Here is a 27,156-nt window from a genome sequence, read left to right on the forward strand (position 1 = left end):
GCAGTTTGAGACGGATAGTCTCAATTCTCACAATAACACCATGAGACACACTATTGCATCCATTTTACAGATGAAGACAACACTGAAGCTCAGGACATTATGGTCCTGCAGTGACAAACAAGGTAAGCCTCAGAGCCAGTGCAGATTGCACAGCCCACAATCTCAGGGACTACAGGCATCGATCGCCTCCTTCGACAGAATCTGTACACCCTAAGGAGAACACCATCAAGTCAAGGACATAACAAAGGAAACTGAGAGTACACTGTTACCCTAATTAAATCAATTCTGAAGTCATTTCTTGTTCCCAGCAATCATGTCTAACACTCATTTTAAATCTTTGCCCGTCCTCTGCTATGCTATAATTTCCCTTTATCTTCAGCTGAAGTCTACGATACACGTTTTTATTGCAGGACATGCAGAAGGAAGGAGCGCTGCTCCCAGAGAAGCCGCAGTCAGGACACAGGCATAGTTAGAAATCATGTGGCAGCTCAGATGTGGGCAGCAGTGTCCATGACTTCAGGAATTCTTCCTAACTCTGGAGAAGGGGGTGGGAGAGAGCTGGTTTCTGCTACCATTTGTAGTGCAGCTCTAAACATTTCACGCAGACATTTAAAAAGGGGGTATAAAGCCCGACAGCTCTAAAATGTGCAGGTGAAAACTGACTGGTTACGTAATCTTGATCACATTAGAATTACAGTACCACACACTCTACAATGATCCTAAACCAGTCCTGGTAAAATTTTATTCTCTTGGCAACTATAAATATCTAAGTAATCTAAAGGGAGGAGAAACCCTTTTCCTAAAAAATTCAAATTTTGATCAAAAGTATCCAAAAAGATGTCCTTGAAGATGAAAAACATCTGTAAACTGAATACACATTCAGAGCTTCTATAACATGCCTTACCTTTATAATTAACATTTGCAATAAAGAAACTTTTGCATAAGAAAATTTGCAGTGTCTCTCCAATTAGACTTCCAGTTCCTCAAGCTTTATTTTTCAGTATCTTGTAAAACTACTGTCAGTTAGACACTCAGCAAATACTAAATAAATTTTTAATAAAAAATTTGATATTTCAGGGCCTTAATGACACTTTTAGCAAAAGAAACAAAAATCTGTTTTAAGCTTCACTAACATCAAGATATCAAATATAGCAATTTCAAGTTTTCTAACAGATACTATTTACAAAATGAAAGGGATTTTTATATAATGAGACCATGAAATACAGGTCATGATATACTTGTATAGACAATTCAAAATAACATCCTCTCGACACGTTTTTCAGCACTTCTCTTATTACCTCCTAGATTTCCAAATTGACCAAAACACAAACCACTGTTTACTGCCCTAGAGTTACCTACTTACCATGAAACAACCTGTCATCTCTAACTTCCTTGTTGGGTTAAGGGAAGTAATTTAGAGACTTGACAAGCTGTTTCCAATAAAACCTATTTTTGTACAAGTGATATTTTAACGTCCTACAATATTATTTAGCACCCTTAACTGTGACTTCAATTTAAAAAAAAAAAAAGTTTATTTGGCATCCAACTATGCCCAAGTACTGTATTTAGGAAAAATAAAAATCAATAAAATGCAGTCGCTGCCTTCAAGGAACAAACTCCATGGGAGTGGATAAGAAAAATCTATATCGAGTACAATATTATATGGAACATGAGAAATCCCATTAGAGATGTTAAGACAAAGCTCCCCTTGGGTCTGATGGGACTTAAAAAGGTTTTTACACTAAATGTACTCCATTTTACTTCAGAATCAAAATTATATACTTACTACAATTACAAGGCGTTTGCCTCACTTTCCTAAATGTAAATGATGTCCTCATTCCCCTCTTGCTTAAAGTTAGGTCTCCAACATCACTGGTGATAATTCCACTTTGGAGACCCTTGGATGCTTGAACAGTATCAAATTTTCTGGGTGTGATTCTAAAAACAACAGTCAAAATAATTTATTTAACACTGTATTCATAAAAATATTTCAGGTCCTTTTAAAAATATTAAAGAAAAAAGCAAATTTAGAAGAATTTATGGAAAATATCTATTTGATTCCCCCAAATTGTTAAGCACTATAGAAAAAACAAGGAAATAGAAGTCTCTATTTTTTAAGAAGTTATCCTCAGGGTAATCATATTAAAAGATTGTACACATGGGGTACCTGGGTGGCTCAGTGGTTGAGCATCTGCCTTTGGGTCAGGTCGTGATCCCAGGGTCCTGAGATAGAGTCTCACACTGGGCTCCCCACAGGGAGCCTGCTTCTCCCTCTGCCTATGTCTCTGTCTCTCTCATTTTCCCTCTCTCTCTCTCTCTCATGAATAAATAAAATCTTTAAAACAAAAAGACTGTACACTTAAAAATTTTTCAAGAGATATAAATAAAATAACAAATATTTTATTTTTTTAGATTTTAAGTAATTTCTACACCCAAATGTAGGGCCCAAGTCTAAGAGTTGCACGCTCCTCTGACTGACTGAGCCAGCCAGGTGCCCACAAATTGTTAATTAAAACTATATCTGAGAAAGAGAAAAAAAAAACAAAACAAGGAACACATGGAGCAAAGAGGAAATAAGTAAACGATAAACTCAAATCCAATCAATAATTATGTCAAATGTAAAAAGACTACAACATCTAATTAAAGAACAAAGAATGTCACAATGGACTAAAGAAATAAAGTCCAATTACATGCTGATTACAAGAGACACTCACCTTAAAATAAGGACATAGAATGGTTGAAAATCAAGATAGAAAAAAAAGATGTTACAGAAGATAAGTATTTTGCATGATCCAAGCAAAACCAAAGAAAAGTGGTATAACCATCCTAATCAAAGTAGACTTCAAAGGAATAAATATCACTAGAGATGAAAAGGGATATTTCTCGTTTTTTTTTTATATGCAGGCTCCACAACCAGCATGGAGCCCAACATGGGGCTTGAACTCATGACCCTGAGATCCAGACCTGGGCTGAGATCAAGAGTCCAATGCTTAACCAATTGAGCCACCTAGGTGCCCAAAAAGGGACATTTCATAACAACAGAGTCAATCCAGGAATATATAAAAACTGTGTATATCTGTATGCATCTAACTAATAATAACACAGCCTCAAAATGCATAAAGCAAAAAGTGAACACAAAAATAGGACAAATAGACAAACACATAATTATCATTATAGCTTTGAATACATCTTTCTTAGATTGAGTAGGGAGGAAAGAAAAGATGTTCAAGAATGTTTTAAGAATTCATTATTTTTAAGATATGGATTACCTATTCCTAAAAACCTGACCTAACTGCTTTTGGCACCCCAAGCAAACTTGGGATGACACTTTCTTAGTAAGTGAAATCTAGTTGAGGGTCAAGGACATCAACATCAGAAAACAACATATAATATGGAACAGTTGCTGCTTGACATACTCATCAATACTTGGAATTACCTGAGTTTTTAATTATAGTTATTTTAGTGAGTAGCAAGTGGTATGAAACTGTGGTTTTTTTTTTTTAAAGATTTATTGATTGATTTGATAATAATCACACATGGGTGACTAGGAGGTGGGGCAGAGGGAGAGAATCTTCAAATGGACTGAGCCAGCAGCCCAAGCAGGGATCCTTCTCAAGACCCATGAGATCATGACCTGAGCCAAAACCAAGAGGTGGATACTTTACCAACTGAGCCACCCAGGCGCCCCTGAAATTGTGGTTTTAATTTGCATTTCTCTGATGACTAATGATGCTATACACCTTTCACCTGCTTATTAGCCATTCATTGATACTTTTTTTGGTGAAGGATCTGTTTAAATCTTAAGGCCAAACCTTTGTTAGATATATGTATTCTGGATATTTTCTCCCCGCGTGTGGCATGTCTTTTCATTTTTTTTTTAATGATATTTCTTGATGAGTTAGGTTTTTAATTCTGACATAATTAATCTTTTTTTTTTTCTTTTATACTGTGTTCTAAAATCTTTCTTTAAAAAACTTTGCCTACCCCTAGGCTGCAGAAATAATCTCTTGTATTTTCTTCTAGACAATTTAAAAGTTTCACTTTGACATTTAAATCCATGCTCTACCTTGGGGCTCCTGGGTGGCTTGGTCTAGTAAGCATCTGACTCTTGATTTCAGCTCAGGTCATAATCTCAGGGTCGTGGGATCAAGCCCTAAGTCGGGCTCCCTGCTCATTGGGAAGTTTGCTTGGAGTGCCAAAAGCAGTTAGGCCAGACTTTTAGGAATAGGTAATCCATATCTTTAAAATAATGAATTCTTAAGACATTCCTGAACATCTTTTCTTTCTTCCCTACTCAAATTATAATCTAGTTGAAAAAGTATTAAATAAAAAGATAAACATTTTTTAGGTTTAAATAATAGTTCAATAGAAGATACATCTCTATCTTCTAAGATAATACAATCTTTAGGAATTTGAGGGAGAAATTATTTCAGGCTAATGCACCCAGAAAAAGTTTTACATATTATAAAGGCAGAGCTGAGCTCTACATCAAAGACAAAAGAAAAGGAAATTTACTGCCAAGGGCTGGCGCGAGAGAGTAAAGGCCAGAGGTCACAGCATGAATTTAGAGGGAGCAATCAGGTCCAGCTGTAACAACATGGTTAAGGGCACAGATCCTGAGGCCAGACTGCCTGGCTTCTCATCTTGGCTCTGCTACTTAATGGTTTTGTGACTTTGTTCAAGTTACATAATCTCTTTATGCTCGTTTCCTTTAAAATGGGGACAAAACCATGGAACAAACTTTCCACTGTGACTTGTATGAGTTAAGTGAGCTAATTGTGTGAAACTGAGAACAGGGCCCAGCAGAAAGAAAATGCTCCAAAACTGATTTAAAAGGAGAGTCAAATAAATATATAAATAAACATCTGCCAAGCCAGTCAGATAACCTCAAGGAGTGAAGCAGGTGGGTTGGTCTAGAAATACATTGTTCGCTGTTAAATATATACAAACAGTTTATTTCAAAACAGAGTGTTCTCTTCCACTTTTCTTCACTTTTCCACTTATTCTAGCTTCCCATTTCCTACTTCTAACACAGACAAGCTCTAGTTCACGTTCAAGTGACTGTGTCCTCGCAAAACACGATAGTGTGAGCACAGTAATACCTGATAGCTGATGCTCAGCCCAGGCGTGGTGGGATGTGCAGAGAACTTGAGAATATAGGCTTCATCTCTATAAGGCCCCAGACTGTCCCCAGGACCAGGGCCAAGGGATCCAACGTCCCAATGTTGTCAGATTTCCCATTTTCTTTGTTTTTAAAGACTTTACTTATTTATTCATGAGAGAGAGAGAGAGAAAGCAGGCTCCATGCAGGGAGCCTGACATGGGACTCAATCCAGGGTCTCCAGGATCAGGCCCTGGGCGGAAGGTGGCGCTAAACCGCTGAGCCACCCAGCCTGCCCAAGATGTCCCATTTTCAAAAGAAGCTGAAGATTCAGATTTTTAGGTGGAAGCTGATTTTTACATCCAGGCAATTTTTTAAAATGCTACCACATAGACCACCACTGGCCCAGCCAAAACAGAACATGCCTGCCTGCTATGTTTGACTCATGTGCTGCCAGGCTGCCATTTTTTATTTAAGGCATGGTGGCTAGAATAGTAAATCTGAACTAGATCAAATTAAGAGTTTGGAATTAACATTACAGGGCGGAGTTTATCAACCTTTTTTCTTTTTTTTTTTTTTTAAGATTTTATTTATTTATTCACAAGAGACAGAGACAGAGAGGCAGAGACACAGGCAGAGGGAGAAGCAGGCTCCATGCAGGGAGCCCGATGTGGGACTCGATCCCGGGACTCCAGGATCACGCCCTGGGCTGAAGGCAGGCGCTAAACCGCTGAGCCACCTAAGGATCCCAACCTTCTTTTTTTCTTAAAATTAACTTTACCCCTAACTTAGGGCTCGAATTCACAAGCCTAGGCCTGAGTCACATGTCTGTGTCACATGTCTTCCACAGACTGAGCCAGCCGGGTGCCCCAAATCAACCTTCAATCCCTATCCCCCAGTACTGCTTTCTAGTACTTTGTTTTCAGCAGAGATCAAAGTGGTTTTTTTTTCATCAAGGGGTATTACCTGTGGTCTATACATATTTTTAAGTGTATTAAATATGCTTCTTCATCTCTTCTCCCATCTCCCCAGAGATATTAATGAATACCTCCATGGTTGGTATATCATTATTTGGCCAGCCTCTTTCTATTCCTGTCTCTACCTGTAGCCCCTCCCTCCTTACTCTACCCCTTCCCTACACACACACATAATCACAATAGAGCCAATGGGTATCAATGGAAGCCTTTAACAATAACACTGATGGTTTTTCTCCCCTAAAATTATTGTAAAGAATTTTGATACAAGAGAAAGGCTTAAAACCAAATATTGACTGCAGTTCAATATTATAGAGATAAACTATTCTTAACATTTAACTGCATAATATGCTTTGAACAAAAAAATAATGTTATTGGGGGCATCTGGGTTGCTCAGTCAGTTAATGTCTGCCTCTGGCTGGCTCAGGTCAAGATCCTGGGGTCCTGAGGATTAGCCCCAAGTTGGGATCCCTACTCAGTGGGGAGTCTGTTTCTCCCTCTCCCTCTGCCCTAATGCTTATGCTCCTAATGTTTATACTCTCTCAAATAAATAAAAATTTTAGAAAAAAGAAAGAGAAAAAGAAAGAAAATAATGTGATTGAAATGATGTTTAGGAGAATCTGTACCATTACCCAGAATAGATTAAAATATGTTTATAACAGAGGCCTATGAAAAGTAATTTTTCATTTTATATTTGCTAAAATACCATTACTCTTAAGTGCATCAATAGTAAAAATGCTTAAGCTTAAAAAAAGAAACTGTGAATATTCTCAAAATTCTAGAAGTACTTGAAACCACTGGATCGAGAGGTAGGGGCAAGATGGCAGAGGAGTAGGGGTCCTCAACTCACCTGGCCCCACCAACTTACCTATATTACTTTCAAACCATCCTGAAAACCTATGAATTCGACCTGAGATTTAAAGAGAGAACAGCTGGAATGCTACAGAGAGAAGGGCTTTTGCTTCTAACGAGGTAGGAAGGTGGAAAAAAATAAATAAAAAAGAAACAAGTGGGAGAGGGACCCCGCGAAGAGCCAGGCTAAGGCCAGGCGGTGAAAGCCCCCCGGGACAGGAAAGCCCAGCCCCGGAGAAGCAGGAACTTCAAAAAATCCACACCAGATTCTTCCCAGACTGAAAGGTGCTTAGCAGGGAAATCGAGCAGAATTGCAGGAGGGGCAGTGAAGCCTCCAGTTTCTGGGAGTCACTAATACAGGAAGTGCACCCGGGGAGAGAGAGTGGCACAGACTGTGGGCCAAGCTTGGTAAAGGGCTAGAGCGCAGCCCAGCAGGGCCTTGGGGAGAAGCCAGTCGGTCAGTCGAGGGCTCCAGACTGAGGGGTCTGCACCCTGCTGCCTTCAGGAGCCGTACCCCGGGAGTGCGATTCCAGCAGCACAGGCCCTGGATCCAGGGCGCCAAGGAGACACAGCCCAGGATCCTGCACTCCCCCTGGGACAGGCAGACATGGGAGGGCACAGGACAGCAAGGACTCTTCCACTGCCGGGTGCCCCCAAGCTGTGCAAATCAGTGCACCCCCACCGCCCAGGGGCATCCAAACCAGTGCGGACTGGGAGACTACAGTAGTTACTGTGGAAGTTGACTCCAGAGCTGGAGAGCTGGCCGCTGCCAGTGGTGTTGTTCCTCCTTGTGTCACCTTGTGCCTGGGAGGGGCGGGGCTGCCAGGGGACAGAGGCCTCACCGGGTCAACAGCTCCCGCTGAGTCCGGCACCTGACAGGAGGCAGGGCAGCTCCCCTAGGTGCACACACATGAGAATCAGTACAGCAGGCCCCTCTCCCTGAAGACCAGCTGGAAGCACAGGGGAAGAGTAAGTTCTTGACCAAGCAGCGTTGGAAAGCTCCAGGGGAAGTCGAGGGATTTATAATATATAGAACTAGAGGGTACCCCTCTTATTTTTTTCCTTCCTTTTTCCAGTACAACTTGTTTTTATATCAGACTGTAAATATCCATTTTTTTTCTCTTTTCCCACCTTAACTACAATATTTTACCACCTCTTCATTTTTAAGATTCTTCCTTTTTGAGTCTTATATTTCTACAATTACAGGTCCTAGATATATTTTCCACTTCTAGAATCCCTTCAAACATACTCAACTTAGTTTTGGGAAATATACAAAATATGGTTTTTTGGTTTTGTGTTTTCTCTTTTCTCTGCCTCATTTTGTTCTACAATGGTGGAAGTAAAAACCTTCTAAAACATGACCAGCATGCACCCACAACCAAGTGGTATACTGTGCTGGTTCAGTCTGTAAGATTCCTCATTCCCATTCTGCCCCCCTCTTTTATCTCATTTATGTTTTGGTGGTCAATGTTAGGGTCTTCTACAAGTATTTCTGGTTTATATAAATTTGGGACTGAGCATCTTCTAACATACAGAACTTAATATACTCAGAAAACAGAGGATCACCCTCTAGAACCCCTCAGGTAGACTACATTCTCCCTCCACTACAACTTCATCACCACCACCATCTCCCAGTTCCCCTCCTTTTTTTTCTTCTCTCTTTTTTTTTCTTTCTCTTCTTCTTTGGGATTTTTTGCCTTTTATTTTTTTACTATTTTGTTTTAAAATTGTTTTTCACTTTAGTGGTCCTTTTATTTCATTCTGATCTTTCTTTTCAATTTGTAGAACCATATAGGGTGAAATTTACTTAGGTCATGGTTGATATTCTTGACACAGCCCACTCATATAGCCACTCTGCACTGAGCAAAATGACTAGAAAAAACTCACCACAAAAGAAAGAATCAGAAACACTACTCTCTGCCACAGAGTTAGAGAATTTGGATTACATATCAATGTCAGAAAGCCAATTCAGAAGCACAATTATAAAGCTACTGGTGACTCTGGAAAAAAGCATAAAGGATTCAAGAGACTTCATGATTACAGAATTAAGTACTAATCAGGCCGAAATTAAAAATCAGTTAAATGAGATGCAATCCAAACTGGAGGTTCTAATGACAAGGGTTAATGAGGTAGAAGAAACGGTGAGTGACATAGAAGACAAGTTGATGGCAAGGAAGGAAGCTGAGGAAAAAAGAGAAAAACAATTAAAAGACCACGAAGATAGGTTGAGGGAAATAAATGACAGCGTCAGAAGAAAAAAATCTACATATAATTGGGGTTCCAGAGGGCGCCAAGAGGAACAGAGGGCCAGAAAACATATTTAAACAAATCATAGCTGAGAACTTCCCTAACTTGGGGAGGGAAACAGGCATTCAGGTCTAGGAGATAGAGAGGTTCCCCCTGCCAAATAAATAAAAACCATTCAACACCTCGATATTTAATAGTGAAACTTGAAAATTCCAAAGATAAAGAGAAAACCCTTAAAGCAGCAAGAAACAAGAGATCCCTAACTTATATGGGAAGAAATATTAGATTAACAGCAGACCTCTCCACAGAGAGCTGGCAGACCAGAAAGGGCTGGCAGGATATATTCAGGGTCCTAAATGAGAAGAACATGCAGCCAAGAATACTCTATCCAGCAAGGCTCTCATTCAGAATAGAAGGAGAGATAAAGAGCTTCCAGAATAGGCAGAAACTGCAAGAATATGTGACCACCAAACCAGCTCTGCAAGAAATATTAAGGGGGACCCTGTAAAAGAAAGAGGAGGCCCAGGCAAATAGTCCACAAAAACAGCAACTAAAGGGGTATTACAATGATACTAAATTCATATCTTTCAATAGTAACTCTGAACATGAATGGGCTAAATGATCCCATCAAAAGACACAGGGTTTCAGACTGGATAAAAAAGCAAGACTCATCTATTTGCTGTTTACAAGTGACTCATTTTAGACCTAAGGACACCTACAGCCTGAATATAAAAGGTTGGAGAACCATTTACCATTCAAATGGTCCTCAAAAGAAAGCTGGGGTAGCAATCCTCATATCAGATAAATTAAAGTTTATCCCAAAGACTGTAGCAAGAGATGAAGAGGGACACTATATCATCCTTGAAGGGTCTATCCAACAAGAAGACCTAACAATCATGAATATTTATGCCCCTAATGTGGGAGCTGCCAAGTATATCAATCAATAATTAACTAAAGAGATATTTAGATAACAATACACTAACAGTAGGAGACTTCATCACGGCACTTTCTGCAAATGACAAATTTTCTAAGCACAACATCTCCAAAGAAACAAGAGTTTTAAATGATACACTGGACCAGATGGATTTCACAGATATATACAGAACTTTGCATCCGAATGCAACTGAATACACATTCTTCTCAAGTGCACATGGAACTTTCTCCAGAATAGACCACACACGTGGGTCACAAATCAGGTCTCAACCGATACCAAAAGACTGGGATTGCCCCCTGCCTATTTTCAGACCATAATACTTTGAAACTTGAACACAATCACAAGAAGAAATTTGGAAGTAACTCAAAGAGCAATTCAGCAACGTGACAGGATATAAAATCAATGCCCAGAAATCAGTGGCATTTCTATACACTAACAATGAGACTGAAGTTGGAGAAATTGGGCAGCCCAGGTGGCTCCACGGTTTAGTGCCACCTTCAGCCCCAGGCCTGATCCTGGACATCTAGGATCGAGTCCCTCATTGGGCTCCCTGCATGGAGCCTGCTTCTCCCTCTGCCTGTGTCTCTGCCTCTCTCTCTCTCTCTGTGTGTCTCTCATGAACAAATAAATAAAATCTTAAAAAAAAGGAGAAATTAAGGAATCAATCCCATTTACAATTGCACCCCAAAGCGTAAGATAGCTAGGAATAAACCTAACCAAAGAGGTAAAGGATCTATACCCTAAAAACTACAGAACATTTCTGGAAGAAATTGAGGAAGATACAAAGAGATGGAAAAATATTCCATGCTTATAGATTGGAAGAATTAATATTGTGAAAATGTCTATACTACCCAGGGCACTTTACATGTTCAATGCAATCCCTATCAATATGCCATGGACTTTCCTCAGAGAGTTGGAACAAATCACCTTAAGATTTGTGTGGAATCAGGGATCCCTGGGTGGTGCAGTGGTTTGGCGCCTGCCTTTGGCCCAGGGAGCGATCCTGGAGACCCGGGATCGAATCCCATGTCGGGCTCCCGGTGCATGGAGCCTGCTTCTCCCTCTGCCTGTGTCTCTGCCTCTCTCTCTCTCTCTCTCTCTCTCTCTCTATCATAAATAAAAAAATTTAAAAAAATTTAAAAAGACTTGTGTGGAATCAGAAAAGACCCCTAATAGCCAGGGGAATATTGAAAAAGAAAACCAGAGCCGGGGGTATCATAATGCAGGATTTCAAGTTGTACTACAGGGCTGTGATTGTCAAGACAGTATGGTACTGGCACAAAAACAGACACATAGATCAATGGAACAGAATAGAGAACCCAGAAATGAGCCCTCAACTCTACAGTCAACTAATATTGGACAAAGCAGGAAAGACTATCCACTGGAAAAGGACAGTCTCTTCAATATATGGTGCTGGGAAAATTGGACAGCCATGTGCAGAAGAATAAAACTGGACCATTCTCTTACACCATACACAAAGATAAACTCAAAATGGATCAAAGATCTAAATGTGAGACAAGAATCCATCAAAATCCTAGAGGAGAACACAGGCAACACCCTTTTTGAACTTGAGCACAGCAACTTCTTGCAATATATATCTATGAATGCAAGGGAAACAAAAGCAAAAATGAACTATTGGGACTTAAGATAAAAAGCTTCTGCACAGCAAAAGAAACAGTTAACAAAACTAAAAGATAACCTACAGAATGGGAGAAGACATTTGCAAATGACATATCAGATAAAGGGTTAGTATCCAAGATCTATAAAGAACTTATTTTTTTTTAAAGATTTTATTTATTTATTCATGAGAGACACAGAGAGAGAGAGAGAGGAGAGAGAGGCAGAGACACAGGCAGAGGGAGAAGCAGGCTCCATGCAGGGAGCCCGATGCGGGACTTGACCCTGGGTCTCCAGGATCAGGCCCTGGGCTGAAGGTGGCGCTAAACCTCTGAGCCAACCAGGCTGCCCCTATAAAGAACTTATTAAACTCAACAGCAAACAAACAAACTATACAATCATGAAATGGGCAGAAGACATGAACAGAAATTTCACCAAAGAAGACATACACATGGCCAACAAGCACATGAGAAAATGCTCCACATCCCTTGCCATCAGGGAAATACAAATCAAAACCACAATGAGATACCACCTCACACCAGTGAGAATGTGGAAAATTAATAAGACAGGAAACCACAAATGTTGGAGAGGATGTGGAGAAAGGGGAACCCTCTTGCACTGTTGGTGGGAATGTGAACTGGTATAGTCACTCTGGAAAACTGTGTGGAGGTTCCTCCAAGAGTTAAAAATAGAGCTACCCTATGGCCCAGCAACTGCATTGCTGGGGATTTACCCCAAAGATACAGATGCAGTGAAAGACCAAAACACCTGCACCCCAATGTTTATAGCACAATGTCCACAATAGCCAAACTCTGGAAGGAGTCCAGAGGTGTCCATCGAAAGATGAATGGTTAAAGAAGATGTGGTATATGTATACAATGGAATAATACTCAGCCATTGGAAATGATGAATACCCACCATTTGCTTCAACATGGATGGAACTGGAGGGTATAATGCTGAGTGAAGTAAGTCAATCAGAGAAGGACAAACAATATATGGTTTCATTCATTCAGGGATTATGAAAAATAGTGAAAAGGATTATAGGGGAAAGGAGAGAAAATGAGTGGGAAATATCAGAGAGGGTAAACCATGAGAACCTCCTAACTTTGGGATACGAACAAGGGGTAATGGAAGGGGAGGTTTGCAGGGGGATGGGGTGACTGGTTGATGGGCACTGAGGGGGGCACTTGACGGGGTGAGCACTTCGTGTTAAAGTATATGTTGGCAAATCAAACTCCAATAAACACACACACACACACACACACAAACCCACTGGATCGCCTCACCATTTTCATTTATTGTAAGTGTAAATATTTTAGATGGCCATGAAAAAAAAATCAGGTAAATTTAAGCCTCAATTGCACAAAATCAGGCCATTTGTTTTATGGCTCATATTCAGGACACATTACAGAGTGATTTACACATTCATTTCCTTGATTTCCTATTTTAATGCATCGGTTAAAATCTCTAAGCAGGACGTTATTAATAAATACAGAACTCAGCAGTATTTTAAGTGGAATATATGGAAATTTTAGTAGTTTGATGCTTCTCCTCTAAGGCTAAAGCTATATTCCTGCTGACAGTGCATAACACATTTCTCTGAGATTAAATTAAATCAAACAAACTCCAATTGAGGGACATTCTACAAAACAACTGGCCCCTTTAAATATGCCAACATCCCAAAACACAAAGAGAAGCTGTGGAATTGTTTCAAAGTAAAGAAAAGTAGAGACCAGACAACTAATCAGTTTTGAAGACGGAATTGTGAATTAGAGGGAGAGCATACTACAAACCAGTAACAAAGATTCTCTGCTCAACCAAACCTTAGTTGGACTCCTCTGAGCCTGATTCGGCCCCATCCTTGGGCATCACTGCCAAGAGCCCAACTTTATCAAGAGTCCTGCTGAGTTGGTTTAACAAGAATCCCCCACTCTTGACATCTGATCCTCCTCAATATCTGACCCAATTCCTCACTGTCCAACCATCCCCCAGGGGACCTCTGATCAGCAAGAACCCTATGGTCCTTGGCCAGAACCCAGCCTCCCACTGCTGCTTCATCGCTGATGCTTCCACTTGGATTTATTCAGCCCCACCCCAGCTCCTTGGCTATCTGTCCTGACTTCTCCTTGCTGTAATTGGGATCCAGCCCAGTTCTATGCTGTGGTCCCTTCCCTCCTACTGCAATAGTCCCTGAGTAAAATCTGGTTGTGTTCTTCTAACTGCCGGCAGTCTTCAATAGTACTATGCTATGAAGCACAACCAGCAAAATGTGAAGATGGACAGTATAAGAGTATTTTTATCAGTGCTGATATTTCTGAATTTGAGTTGCACAGCAGCTTTATATTATCAAGGTTGGCAAACTTTTTCTGTAAAAGGGCCAAATACTAAACATTTGAGGCAAAGAGGGCCACATACAGTTTCTGTCACATGTTCTGTTTTTGTTTTTTACAACCCTTTAAAAATGTAAAAACCAAAATAATCATAATCATAATAATCATAAAAATTTTTAAAATACAAATAAAAAAGTAAAACTATTCTTCGCTTAAGAGCTACATGAAGCAGGCTAAGGGCTGAATTTGGCCAAGGAGCCAGATCCCTGATATAACGAATATACTTGCTCTCAGGAAATATGCAATAAAGCATATAAGAGTAAAGGGTCATGATGTCTGCAACTTAAATGATTCGGCAATAGTAATAATAATGATAATATATATAAGAACAATAAAATAGGGATCCCTGGGTGGCGCAGCGGTTTGGCGCCTGCCTTTGGCCCAGGGCGCGATCCTGGAGACCCGGGATCGAATACCACGTCAGGCTCCCGGTACATGGAGCCTGCTTATCCCTCTGCCTGTGTCTCTGCCTCTCTCTCTCTCTCTCTCTCTGTGTGTGTGTGACTATCATTAAAAAAAAAAAAAAAAAGAACAATAAAATACGTGGTGAAATGTTCACAATTGGTAAATCTAGGAGAAAGATGAAAGGACCTCATTATATTTCATTTGCAATTTCCCCTTAAGCTTGAATTTCATCAAAATAAAAGGTTACTATTTACCATAAAAAGGGCACAGATGTCCCTGGGTGTTGAAATCTGGACACATCAATGTGCAGACATGGGGCATGATTCTGGTGGCTCAAGCAGGAAAGAGGAGAACTCTCACAAAGCAAGAGGTGTTCTGTCACCAAGGTCATTTCAATACATACCCATGCGTCCAGAGGTATCTAGATTCTCCAGTCATCACCAGCAAACTCCGACGAGGCAACATAACTGGCACTGTGACACCATCTGGGTGCTTAAAATCCATGACAATCTTGAAAGAAAGATACAAACAAAAAGATGAACCCAAAATGTCATGTACTCCAAGGACAAGAATTTTTAATTGATTCTGGCTATCTTTCTAGGTTATTAGAGATTAAAACATGACAATGCTTATAGAAGCATATGGCACAGTGGTCCTCAAACTTCAGTGCACATAAAAATCAACTGAGTGGAATGCTTAGGTGGCTTAGTCAGTTAAACGTCAGACTCTTGATTTCAGCTCAGGTCATGATCTCAGATTTGTGGGATCAAGTTCTGCATCAGGCTCTGCACTCAGCACGGAGTCTGCTTGAGATTCTCTCTCTCTCTCTCTCTCTCTCCCCCCTTCTGAGAATGCTCACACATTCTCTCTCTCTCTAAAATAATAACTAAATCTTTTCTTTAAGGTTTTATTTATTTATTCATGAGAGACAGAGAGAGGCAGAGACACAAGCAGAGGGAGAAGTAGCATGGAGCCTGCTTCTCCCACTAGCGGCACTAAACCACTAAGCCAACTGGGCTGCCCTAAAATAATAACTAAATCTTTTTAAAAAATCAAATGAGGGGATCCCTGGGTGGCTCAGCAGTTTGGCATCTGCCTTTGGCCAGGGCACGATCCTGGAGTCCCGGGATCGAGTCCCACGTCGGGCTCCCTGCATGGAGCCTGCTTCTCCCTCTGCCTGTGTCTCTGCCTCTCTCTCTCTCGTGTCTATCATAAATAAACAAACAAATAAATAAATCTTTAAAAAGAAATCAAATGAATGACTGAAACACATACTTCATGCACACGTTCAAACTCAGCAGGTCTAGGATGAGGTTCAGGAGTCTGCATTTCTAATAATCGCCCCAGAAAATTATGATGCAGGTGGTCTGGGTACCATACATACAATGCAAAACATTAGGGCAGTGGCCAAATGCTAGGACTTAGAGCTGAAACACACATAACCTGACTCTTCCATTTGCTAGCCACATGACCCAGGACAAGCCACTTAACCCCTCTGTGCTCAGAGTCCTCAGCCCTTAGAGGCTGGTTACACAAATTAAATACACAATACACATAAATCACAATATCTGGCATACAACAAATATAAAAAATAGTAGCTATAATTATTCATAGGATATTAAAAATTAATTAGTAACCCCCTAAACAATTATTAGATGCCTATTCTCATATGACCCAATTTGCTTTTAAAGTCACACAACATTTTGGATATCAAAGGTTAATGTGTAAAAGATAATCTAAGAACACAGGAACATTTTCAGCAACTCTTCCTAAGTTGTGGCCAAATATTATTACAAATAACAACCTATATTGGGCAGCCTGGTGGCTTAGCGGTTTGGTGCAGCCTTCAGCCCAAAGCATGGTTCTAGACACCCGGGATCGAGTCCCACATCGGGCTCCCCGCACAGAGCCTGCTTCTCCCTCTGCCTGTGTCTCTGCCCACCTCCACCCCCGCGTCTCAAATAAATAAATAAATAAATAAATAAATAAATAAATAAATAACTTAAAAAACAAATAACAACCTATAAAGATACAATACCCAAGAAACTGTTTTTGTCCTCAGGAATCCAAATACCAAAGAGTTCAGTCTAGACATAGCAGCAGCTCACAAATGTGCATTCAAAAGGCATGCCACAGGGCTAAAAAATATTTTTAAGTGAACACATCAATCCACTTGAAAAATAAACATGATCACCAAGTACCAGTGGGATAAACAGAATTTAACAGAGCATCTCTGTTATGGGTTAACTTTTAGCACAGTATCTGGCACAGTAACTGTTAGCTACAGTTATTATCAGCAATACAGCAATATTATTGGTCCAAATTAGAAAATAGACATGAAAATTCCTTGTAAACTACAAAGAATTATACAGCTCTAAACTGCTTTCTTTACCTTGAAAGTATGGAAAATAAAGAGGATAGAATTTAATTTTCTAACAATTATCTGTTCGAAATGATCGCATATAATTTCAAATAGCTACACTCTAAAAATATTCTGTCAATAAACACTACAAATGAATTCTAAAGTTGTGGGGGTGAAGTGTACTGATACCCACAACTTCCCAAAATGTGTAAGTAAAATATACTGATAAGAGGATGGACAAGTGGATAGATATTTGATAAAGCAAATATATTAAAATGTTAACTGTGGAATCCAGGTAGTAGGTATATAGGTATCTGTTGTACAATTCTTTCAACTTTTTTTTTCAACTTTTCTATATGAAAATTTTCATACAGAAAGTTGAAGAAAGGGGACAAAAGTCCACTGTACCCGTTTTATTTATTTATTTATTTATTTATTTATTTATTTTTAATTTTTATTTATTTATGATAGTCACACAGAGAGAGAGAGAGAGAGAGAGGCAGAGACACAGGCAGAGGGAGAAGCAGGCTCCATACACCGGGAGCCTGACGTGGTATTCGATCCTGGGTCTCCAGGATCGCACCCTGGGCCAAAGGCAGGCGCCAAACCGCTGCACCAGCCAGGGATCCCCACTGTACCCAATTTAAAACTAATACATATAAGTTTCAATTTTCTGAGAAACACTAAGGTACACATGTAGGAAAGAATGAGCACATTTATTAATTATTTTATTAGAGAAAATCATTTATGGCTTAAGGGAATAAAAACTGTTGATGGAAAAATACTCTGAGAGACTAGACTCCAATTTATTCCCTAGACAAATATTTATTTTTCATTGAAATATCAAAGGCCACAATGTTGAGTGAGAGACATGTCCTTGCCCACCCAGAGGTTAGAGTTTCTGGCTAATTAACACTCAACATGTGTAACAAATACACAGTGCCTATTTACTTGTGAAATTCAAACACATTTCCTTCCATCAACAGGAGTAATGATTTTAAAATAAGGAAATCTCAGTTTAAACAAATGATTAGAACTAACAGGACAAGTATGAATGTGACACTAATTAATTTGGAAATGCTTGTCCTGAATACAAAAACCAAGTTTCAAGGAAGAAAAATACATTATCAAATAAGCCAAATTTTATGGGACTTAGGTTAGAAAATATACACAAAATTTATTTTTACCATTGATGATCATTTTTACTTTGCTTGAGAGGCTCACAGAACTCAGGAAAACAGATTACTGACTGTCGACCAGTTTATTATAAAATGATAAGATAAAGGATACAGATGAACATCCAGATGTAAGAGATGCACAGGGCAGGGATGTGGGAGGGGGCACAGAGCCTCCCTGACCTCTCTGGGTATGGTCCTCTCCTAGGACCTCCACAAGTTTGCTCATCAACCTGGAAGCTCTCTGAGCCCCATACTATTAGGAATTTTACAGAGGCCTCATCACATAGGTATGATCAATTATTAACTCCATCTCCAGCCCTGCTCCTGTCTGGAGAATCAGGGACAAGACTAAAAATTCCAAACTTCTAACCACGGCCTGTTCTTTCTGGTGACCAGCCCCCATCCACCGCCCACTTAGAGTAAACTTATTAGAACAAAATTTCCTGCCATCCCTGAGGAAATTCCAAGGGATTTAGGAACTCTGTGTCAGTAGCATGCTCTTATCGTTTGGGAAATTTGCAAGTGTTTTAGGAGTTCTTTGCCAGGAACTGGGGACAAAGACCAATATATATGTTTCCTATTACCTCACAGATATATAATGTGAGAGTACAGTTTTTTCAATTTAACAAAGATTTACTTATAAAATTAAATGTACATTTTTCTGTGAAAATTAAGTCTTTTTAAAAACATTCTATCATAAAATACTGTCACTGTCATCATATCTAAAGTATCTGTATCTTAACTAAATAATGCTTGTTAAGGCCAAATTTTTTTAAAGGGGGTTCTTTAAAAAATTCACAAGGGATTCACAATCAATAATGCTTCCTGCAACTCCTGAATCATTCTGCCACGTGACAGCTTTGCTCCACAGGACTTTTTTCAATTATTCTTCTTGGTTTTACCTATTTTCCTTATTTTCTGAGATGGCAGAATCAATAAAGATCAAAGTCCCAGCAAGCTTCCAGGGCATGACTTCAAAGCAAGCAAACAAAAAGTCCTAGACTTTCTGATCTTATAAAACCTTTAAGCATCCAAAGTACAATAGAATGAAAACCCCAGACATAGCCATCACTCTATCACTCAAGTAGAAGAAGATTCGTGACACAAAAGTACATGAAATAAATAGATCTCCGTGTCAGCTAAACAGGAAAATGGAGAGCACATTCCTACTTTCAACACTTCAGAGAAAGAACACAAACTTAATGTGGATCCTTATTGGTTAGGAAGGGGCTGAGATGATTAGCCTTCTGAAATCCCGAGGGGCATATACACAAGAGATCACACTATGAGAAGCAGGACATGTGATTCAGAGAATGGTGAATGCCAATGTGATGGAAGTCACTGTGTTTGACCTAAGAAGAGATCCCACAGCAGAGAAGGAAGAGGAGAGAGAGAGAGAAGTCCCTGTTTCCCACAGCCTGCCTAATATAAATCTTCTGATGTTGTCACTGGACCCAAATGTAGTAAGAATTTGTTTCTTATTGAAAACAGCAAACAGGTGAGGCATGTCTAACATGTTTGGACAAGTGAGAAAGAAGAGAAGCAGACAGACTCACGATTACATATGTGTAAGACTGAAGCTACAAACTATTGACAAAGAATCACGGGTAAGTAAAAAATGTCCGTTTATATCCTTTCATTAGATCACAAATACAGAATCCCAGCATATCGTAAGTAATTAGTTCACTGTGGGAGAGAAGAGGAACTTAGAACATTTTTAGTAAAACAAGTATAATTTTCTGTCTACAAATGACACTCCCAGAAGTATACTTTGCCCAGATGACAAGTAGCTGGACGAGAAGCCTGCTGATGTGCCATATTATTCCAGGAATAATAGGAATAGGAATAACAGGGTCTCTGGGACACCCTGGAGACGAGCAACTGATGTTGTCAATAACCTTTCAATCTCCTCCCATATAAGCCTGCTCAGTTTCCATTCCTTAAAGCAAGTTAAAAATCAAAAACTGAAACCAACCTCTTTCCCTCTATGTCCCTTCCTTAATTCCCATTAGCAAGATATGTTTCCAAACAACAAAAACAGGAACCTTGAAATTTGCTAAATTTCTTGAAAACTGGAATCTCAGGAGAAGGAATCTCACCAAGTCTTGTGAAACTCAAAGGAAAGAAACAATAGCAGCAACAAAACCCAGGGCCTCCCATTTGAAAATCACCAAAGGAAACCAAGCTCTAATTCCTTGTTCTGCATTCAGGAGTGATACAATAAAGGATAGGTCTCAGTATTCTTGTCAAGAGAGAGAAACTGTCACATACTGGAACATAAACATGAGATAGTGCTTTATGGCATAGCAAAGGGGTCCCTCAAGTAGGACATGCAAGAGTGAAATACCATGGTAGCCCCAATGCACTTGCTTCTCACTGCTTCTAAGAGGGGGGATACCTGATGTTTCTGGTGTGAAAACTTCCCCAGCTGGTCAGGTACCATGTATGCATTTAGCAAACATACCTGGGAACCTGTCAGTAGTACTGTACATGTGAAACAAGCAAAATGAGGCTCAAATTTAAAAAGAAAACCTCACAAACAAATCTACTTTTTAGCATATGTCAGCAAATTCCACCTCTCAGTACAACTCTGCCTTACAGAACTAGGTCTCAGCTGCCAAATGAATAGAAGCTGCCATCTCTACCTCTCCACTCCCAAATACACATGATTTGGAACTGTCTTATCTGGCTGAGCTCAGTAGAATGTGAGACAAAAGAGGAGGCATTTTTCTTTTTTAAGTTTAATGGTTTAAATACATTTGCAAAAGGCACAAAAGAGAGCAGAGGAAACATTGCATAACAGAAAAATAAGCCTGAAAGAAAAGATGCTAAATTGCAGATACTTTAGCCACCACTGAATATCTCATATTATGAATGCTTAGCATAAAGGCCTATAATATATGGGTGCCTGGGTGGATGGATCAGTGGGTTAAGAGTCTGACTTCGGTTCAGGTTATGATCTCAGGGTCCTGGGATTGAGACCTACATCAGGCTCCCTGCTCAGTGGGAAGTCTGCTTCTCCCTATCCCTCTCCTTCCACTTCTCTCCCAATTCATGCTCTCTCTCTCAAATAAATAAAATCTTAGGAAAAAAAAAAAAGCCTATAAGATAGTCATGCTCACATGTTTGCAACGAGACCACCTACTATGAGCTTTCATTTATCACACCGTGGCTTTATTCCTCTATAGGAACTGTGAAGTGAAAATCCATGTCATCCAAAATTGGACTCTAAAACCAAGAGTCAATCACAAGCCATTTCAGTAAAATGAAGTTTTATTTTACATATGAAAAAGCTCCAAAGGTAATGAAACATTTTAGCTTTAAAAAACATTTTTTGAGATTTTTGTCCTATTAATTACTTGTTAGAGTCTGTCTAGTAGATTATACTCAAAAAATATTTTTGAATAAACAAATGAATAAATTCATCATAAGCAATTTATATGAAAAAAACAGAGTAATGTACCTTACATTTTTGAACAGAAGGCTTCCTAAATTCCATTTATTTATTTTCTGAGCTTTCCTCCTGAAGCAAAATAAGTCAACAGACTCATATACACAGATAACCAAAATGAGACAGCTAAAGTAAAAAGAACAATAATAGTCATGAATTTATCTCTAAGGCCTAGATTATTCCTCATTAAAAAAACTCACTTAGGATAGCACTTTCCATAGGTACCACAATGAGCTATCACCTCACATCTCCTAGAATGGCTACTATCAAAAAAAAGAAAAAAAGGGGAGAGGAGGGAAGGGGAGGAGAGGGGAGGGGAGAAAAAAGTGTTGAAAATGTGGAGAAAAGAGAACCCTCCTGCACTTGTTGGTGGGAATGCAAACTGCTGCAGCCACTCTGGAAACAGCATGGAGGTTCCTCAAGAAATTAAAAATATCAGAAAGGGAGACAGAACATGGAAGACTCCTAACTCTGGGAAACGAACCAGGGGTGGTGGAAGGGGAGGAGGGCAGGGGGTGGGGGTGACTGGTTGGCAGGCACTGAGGGGGGCATTTGACGGGATGAGCACTGGGTGTTATTCTGTATGCTGGCAAATTGAAGACCAATAAAAAATAAATTTATTATTAAAAAAATAAAACTCAAAAAAAACAAACAAAAAAAAGAAATTAAAAATAGAATTAGGGCAGCCCCGGTGGCGCAGCAGTTTAGCGCCGCCTGCAGCCCGGGGTGTGATCCTGGAGACCCGGGATCGAGTCCCGCGTCGGGCTTCCTGCATGAAGCCTGCTTCTCCCTCTGCCTGTGTCTCTGCCTCTCAGTCTCTCTGAATAAATAAATTAGAAATCTTTCAAAAAAAAATAGAATTAGCATAGGATCCAGTAATTCCACTTCCGGGTATTTATAAAAAAAAAAATGAAAGCACTAACTCAAGAAGATATCTGCACCCCATGTTCACTGCAACATTATCTACAACAGCAAGACAAGGAGGACACCTAAGCGTCCACCGATATATGAATGAAGAAGTTGTGGTATTTATACACAATAGAATATTATTCAGCCCTTAAAAAGAAGGAAATCTTGCCATTTGCAACAACATGGGTGGACCTGGAGGGCACTGTGCTAAGTGAAATAAGTCAGAGAAAGACATGCCACATGGTCTCACATGTGGAACCTAAGAAATGAAAAAACTCCTAGATACACGGAACAGACCACGGTTGCCAAAGGAGGGAGCAGAAGGTAGGTGAAATGAGTAAACAATCCTCCAGTTATAAAACATAAATCCTGAGGATGCAAGGTACAGCATGACAACTATAATTAATACTGTAGTGTATATTTGAAAGTTGTTGAGAGATCTTAAAAGGTCTCATCATAAGAAAAAAAAGTTGTAATCATGTGTGAGGACACATGTTAACTAGACTTACTATGGTGACCATTTCGCAAAATGTGTATATATCAAGTCATTATGTTATACACCTGAAACTAATACAATGTTATATGTCAATTATATCTCAATTACAAAAAACAAACCAGGAAATACATACACACACACACACACACACACGAAAAAGAAAAAAGAGGGGGACCTGGGTGGTTCAGTGGTTGAGTGTCTCCTTTGGCTCAGGTCATGATCCTGGGGTCCCAGGATAGAGTCCTGCATCGGGCTCCCCACAGGGAGCCTGCTTCTCCCTCTGCCTATGTCTCTGCCTTTCTGTGTCTCTCATGAATAAATAAAATCTTTAAAAAAAAAAAGCAAAAGAAAAAAGAAAACACCTCATTGCAGGTGGTGATGATCATAGTACACTAGTGTTGGTAGCAGGAGTGGAGGCAACCGTACCTGCAGTCATTATTATTAAATTCTTCTCAGGCAGCCCAGGTGGCTCAGCGGTTTAGTGCCACCTTCAACCCAGGGCGTGGTCCTGGAGACCCGGGATTGAGTCCCACATCAGGCTCCTGCATGAGGCCTGCTTCTCCCTCTGCCTTGTGTCTCTGCCTCTCTCTCTCTCTGTGTCTCTCATGAATAAATAAAATATTTAAAAAATAAATAAATTCTTCTCAATTCTGTATAATAACTAAAATTCAATAATTATATGCCAATATATGCCAATGTATGACAGAAAGCACAGAAATTAGGTGATTTCTCTGTGGCCCCAAGAGGGATGAGTTAGAACCCAACTCTCCCAACTTGTCCAATGCCAAATCGAGTCCCAGTGCAAACACCTAAGGATCTGGACACAATGCTCACAGACTCTCACTTTTTCTGTTCCCAGAGCTGCGTTGGAGTATTTAATTGCATGGTGACCACAACTGCCCCTGGTGCCTACATTCTTCCATGTCTATTTATTCTGGGAAAGATTACTAAGAAATCCTACTGCCTTTGGAGTTGATACTATATAGATTTAGTATTTCAACATTTTCTAACTCCCACAATTCAAAATCCTAACTAAATATCATAATTGTGAGCTTTCTAGAAGTACAGAAAATCAACCTTCATCTCAAACATTCTGAATCAGAATGAACCACAGTATTTGCTCTGGAAAAAAAACAGTCTAACAGGGAGAACAGAAATAAACCACGGGGACCTCAAATATGCAAATATCAGATACAGGCTAAGAAACAAAGATTCTTCTCATGTTTACAGATAAAAACGCTACGCTTGATAATTTTGGCAGAGACCTGGAAATGACTTTTTTTTAAGACATTGTAAATCTGAAGAAAAACCAAGCAAATACTCTAATACAGAAAAACACCATGACCCATCAATGAATGGGTTTAAGAGCAAATCAGACATGGCTGAGAAGAGAATTACAGACAGAAGAAAATGTCTGGAGTAAAGCATGGAGAGATAAAATACACTAAACACAGAAGAGAGGGTAAGCAAAACAACTTCTACAGAAAACAGGCAGATGGAAAGAATGGAATAGAGACGAAATCTACAGGGATAATGGCTGAGTTTCCAAAACTGATGGGAAAAAAAAAAATCTACCGTTTCAAGAAACCCAATAAATCCCCAAAATAAATAAACTCATCAAAATAAATAGAATAATCAGGCACATCAAAATAAAAGAAACCAAAGAAATAAATAAAGGTCATCATCAAAGGTCACAAGAGCGATAGTGGAAGCCAGAAGAAAATAGTCTTTCATGCACAAAGAGAAAGTAACTGCCGGCCTGGAATTCTATACCCAGTGAAAATATCCCTGAAGGATGAAAGTGAAATGAAGACATTTGCAGACAGAAATAACATAGTATGAGCCACAGCAGACCTGGATTAAGGAAATCTAAAGGGTGTTGCATCATGCAAAAGGAAAATGATCCCTGATGGAAGGTGTGACATAAAAGAATAAGGGCAAAGAAAATGCTAAGCATGTCTAAATGAACATTTTTCTCAGGTTAACTGTCAAAGTATCTAAAAAATAAAAATCGTAAATCAAGAAAATTCAAATACACAATAATAGGATATAAATTATAAGGAAGTAATGGAGTCAGAGTTCTGATGTTCCTATACTATTCAGCAAAAAAGTAAAGATACCAAGTAAGCTTAGACTTTGAATGAATCTCAAGTAATTATGTTGAGTGAAAGAAGCCATATAGCAAAGAGTATACTCCGTTAAGATGCCTGTGTAGATGACTCTGGAAAATACTATGTGATCTGTGGTATTGAAGAAGAACAGGAGGAGACAAGGAAACTTCAGGGAATGATGGATACGTTTGTCATCCTGAAAGTGGTGAAGCTTTCATGAGCACCTATTTTAATATGTGTGGCTTACTGCATGACAATTATACCACCAGGAGCTGTTTTTAAAAGTAAGTGTTGTGAGACATAGTTAAAACAGTACTTGGGGAAAAAAAAAAGTACTTGGAAGCAAAATTCACAATCTTAAAAAGGTATGTCAAGAATATTTCCCAGGTTCTAAATTGATGCATTGGTGGACAATTAAACAGAGCAGGAAACTCAGGAAGAGTTTTGTACAGGAGTATAGCAGTGGGTGGTAAACGGTTAAAAACAAAGATGCACTCAGACTTAGTAAAAAGAAAATATCTTTTAGGAATACCTAGGGGTCTTAGTCGGTTGGGCATCCGTCCTGGGCTCAGGTCATGATCTCAGGGTACTGGGATCAAGCCCCACGCTGGGCTCCCAGCTCAGTGGGGAGTCTGCTTCTCCTTCCCCCTCTGGGTGCTCGATCTCTCTCTCTCTCATAAATAAATAAATCTTATTTTAAAAAAAGAAGAAGAAGAAGAAAAGAAAAGAAAGATGAGGTCAGTTTTCTAATGGTCCAGACTGTATTAGTTGTTTCAAGTCCCATCAAGAAACTATCTTCAGTTTTTTTTCCCCAATTTGTGCTGAGGACAAGAAAACAATGAAATATTTGTCTGTTAAAGCAATATACTCCTAAAAAGAGAAGTTACCCTATGAGTCGTCATTCCTGAATACAGGAAGCAATGAGAATCACTCCAGCATCAGAAGATCCCTGGGGCAAACTACACTGCGTTTGGGGGGAAATACCACAGAACCTACGCACCTATTTAGCTGGCAACAGAGAAACCGGGTCACTCAAGACATTTCACAAAAAAATTGTATTCAATATCTTGTATTTCAGAAGATCAAGCTGGACTCAATGACTGCTAAAACCAAGAGCCTGGAGAAAGAACAGGTAATATAATAAAAGACGAGCCCTCTAGCAGGCATTCAATAGTCAGAGTCTTCATTAACCAAATACCCAACTGCCCAGACCAGTCAATTGCAAAAATCACCATGATAAAAAGTATTTACTGATAAACCAACTTCTTATAAAATTCCTACTTCTCCAAATAACTGTGTTTAATACCAACAGCCATCTGTGCCCACTGTGGTAACCTCTGGTTGGTCTTTCTGTGAATTTTGATGTAACTTTTAGGGTGACAGAAGGTAAGCAGACTTGTTATGGTAATCATTTTGTAATGTATATAAATTTCTTTTTTAAAAAAGAGGTTTTTTGCTTTGTTTTGTTTTGTTTTTTGTTTTTTGTTTTTTTTTTTTTGAGAGAGAGAGAATGAGAGAGAGTACAAGCAGGGGGAGAAGCAGACTCTCTACTGAGCAGGGAGCCTGATGCAGGACTTGATCCCAGGACCCTAAGACCATAACCTAAGCCAAAGGCAGATGCTTCACCACCCAGGTACCCCGTGTATATAAATTTCAAAGCACTATGTTACACCTAAAATCAATATATACTGTTTGGAAATTTATGGCAAAAAAAAAAGATTAGGAGTTCTCAGAAATTTTCTAGTAAAAGGAAGCAAGTAAAAAGTTAAGTATTTTAGCTAAGGAGAAACAAACACTTAAAAAAAAAAAACTACGATGCCACTGACAAATTATTACAATGGAATGGAAGCTAGACACTATAGTAAATTTCTTACAACAATTAAGGATGTCAAGGATAAGAAAATAAAAAAGGGACAGAAGTCTAGAGCCAGGTTCTAGGTCTGGGGCAAAGACCAGGAGAGACTGCAACCAACTACACTGTGTCAAAAGCAAACAGAAGAGCACAGGAGCAATGGTGGGAAAACACAACAAGAAAAGGTGGAAGCCTTCTTTTTGGTGACCACGGGAAGTCTTATTTTGAGGCCTTCCCTCTGTTACAGAGTGAAACCTTCCAGGAGGGACCAAGAAGC

General features: G+C 39.4%; 1 protein-coding gene across 2 annotated transcripts in view; it reads right to left on the reverse strand.

Annotated features, from left to right (window-relative positions):
* The window catches only part of ALKBH8 (alkB homolog 8, tRNA methyltransferase), a 57,067-nt gene that overhangs the window by 12,248 nt on the left and 17,663 nt on the right, over positions 1-27,156 (reverse strand). For both annotated transcript variants that reach the window (XM_077893317.1, XM_077893316.1), the window contains exons 8-9: positions 14,924-15,030; positions 1,787-1,938 (exon numbers count right to left, since the gene is read on the reverse strand). In XM_077893317.1, coding sequence (XP_077749443.1) covers positions 1,787-1,938; positions 14,924-15,030 — 259 coding nt within the window. The remainder of the gene's footprint in view (positions 1-1,786; positions 1,939-14,923; positions 15,031-27,156) is intronic.

The sequence above is a fragment of the Canis aureus genome, chromosome 3 (assembly GCF_053574225.1).
Source record: "Canis aureus isolate CA01 chromosome 3, VMU_Caureus_v.1.0, whole genome shotgun sequence".
In the NCBI taxonomy this organism is placed as follows: domain Eukaryota; kingdom Metazoa; phylum Chordata; class Mammalia; order Carnivora; family Canidae; genus Canis; species Canis aureus.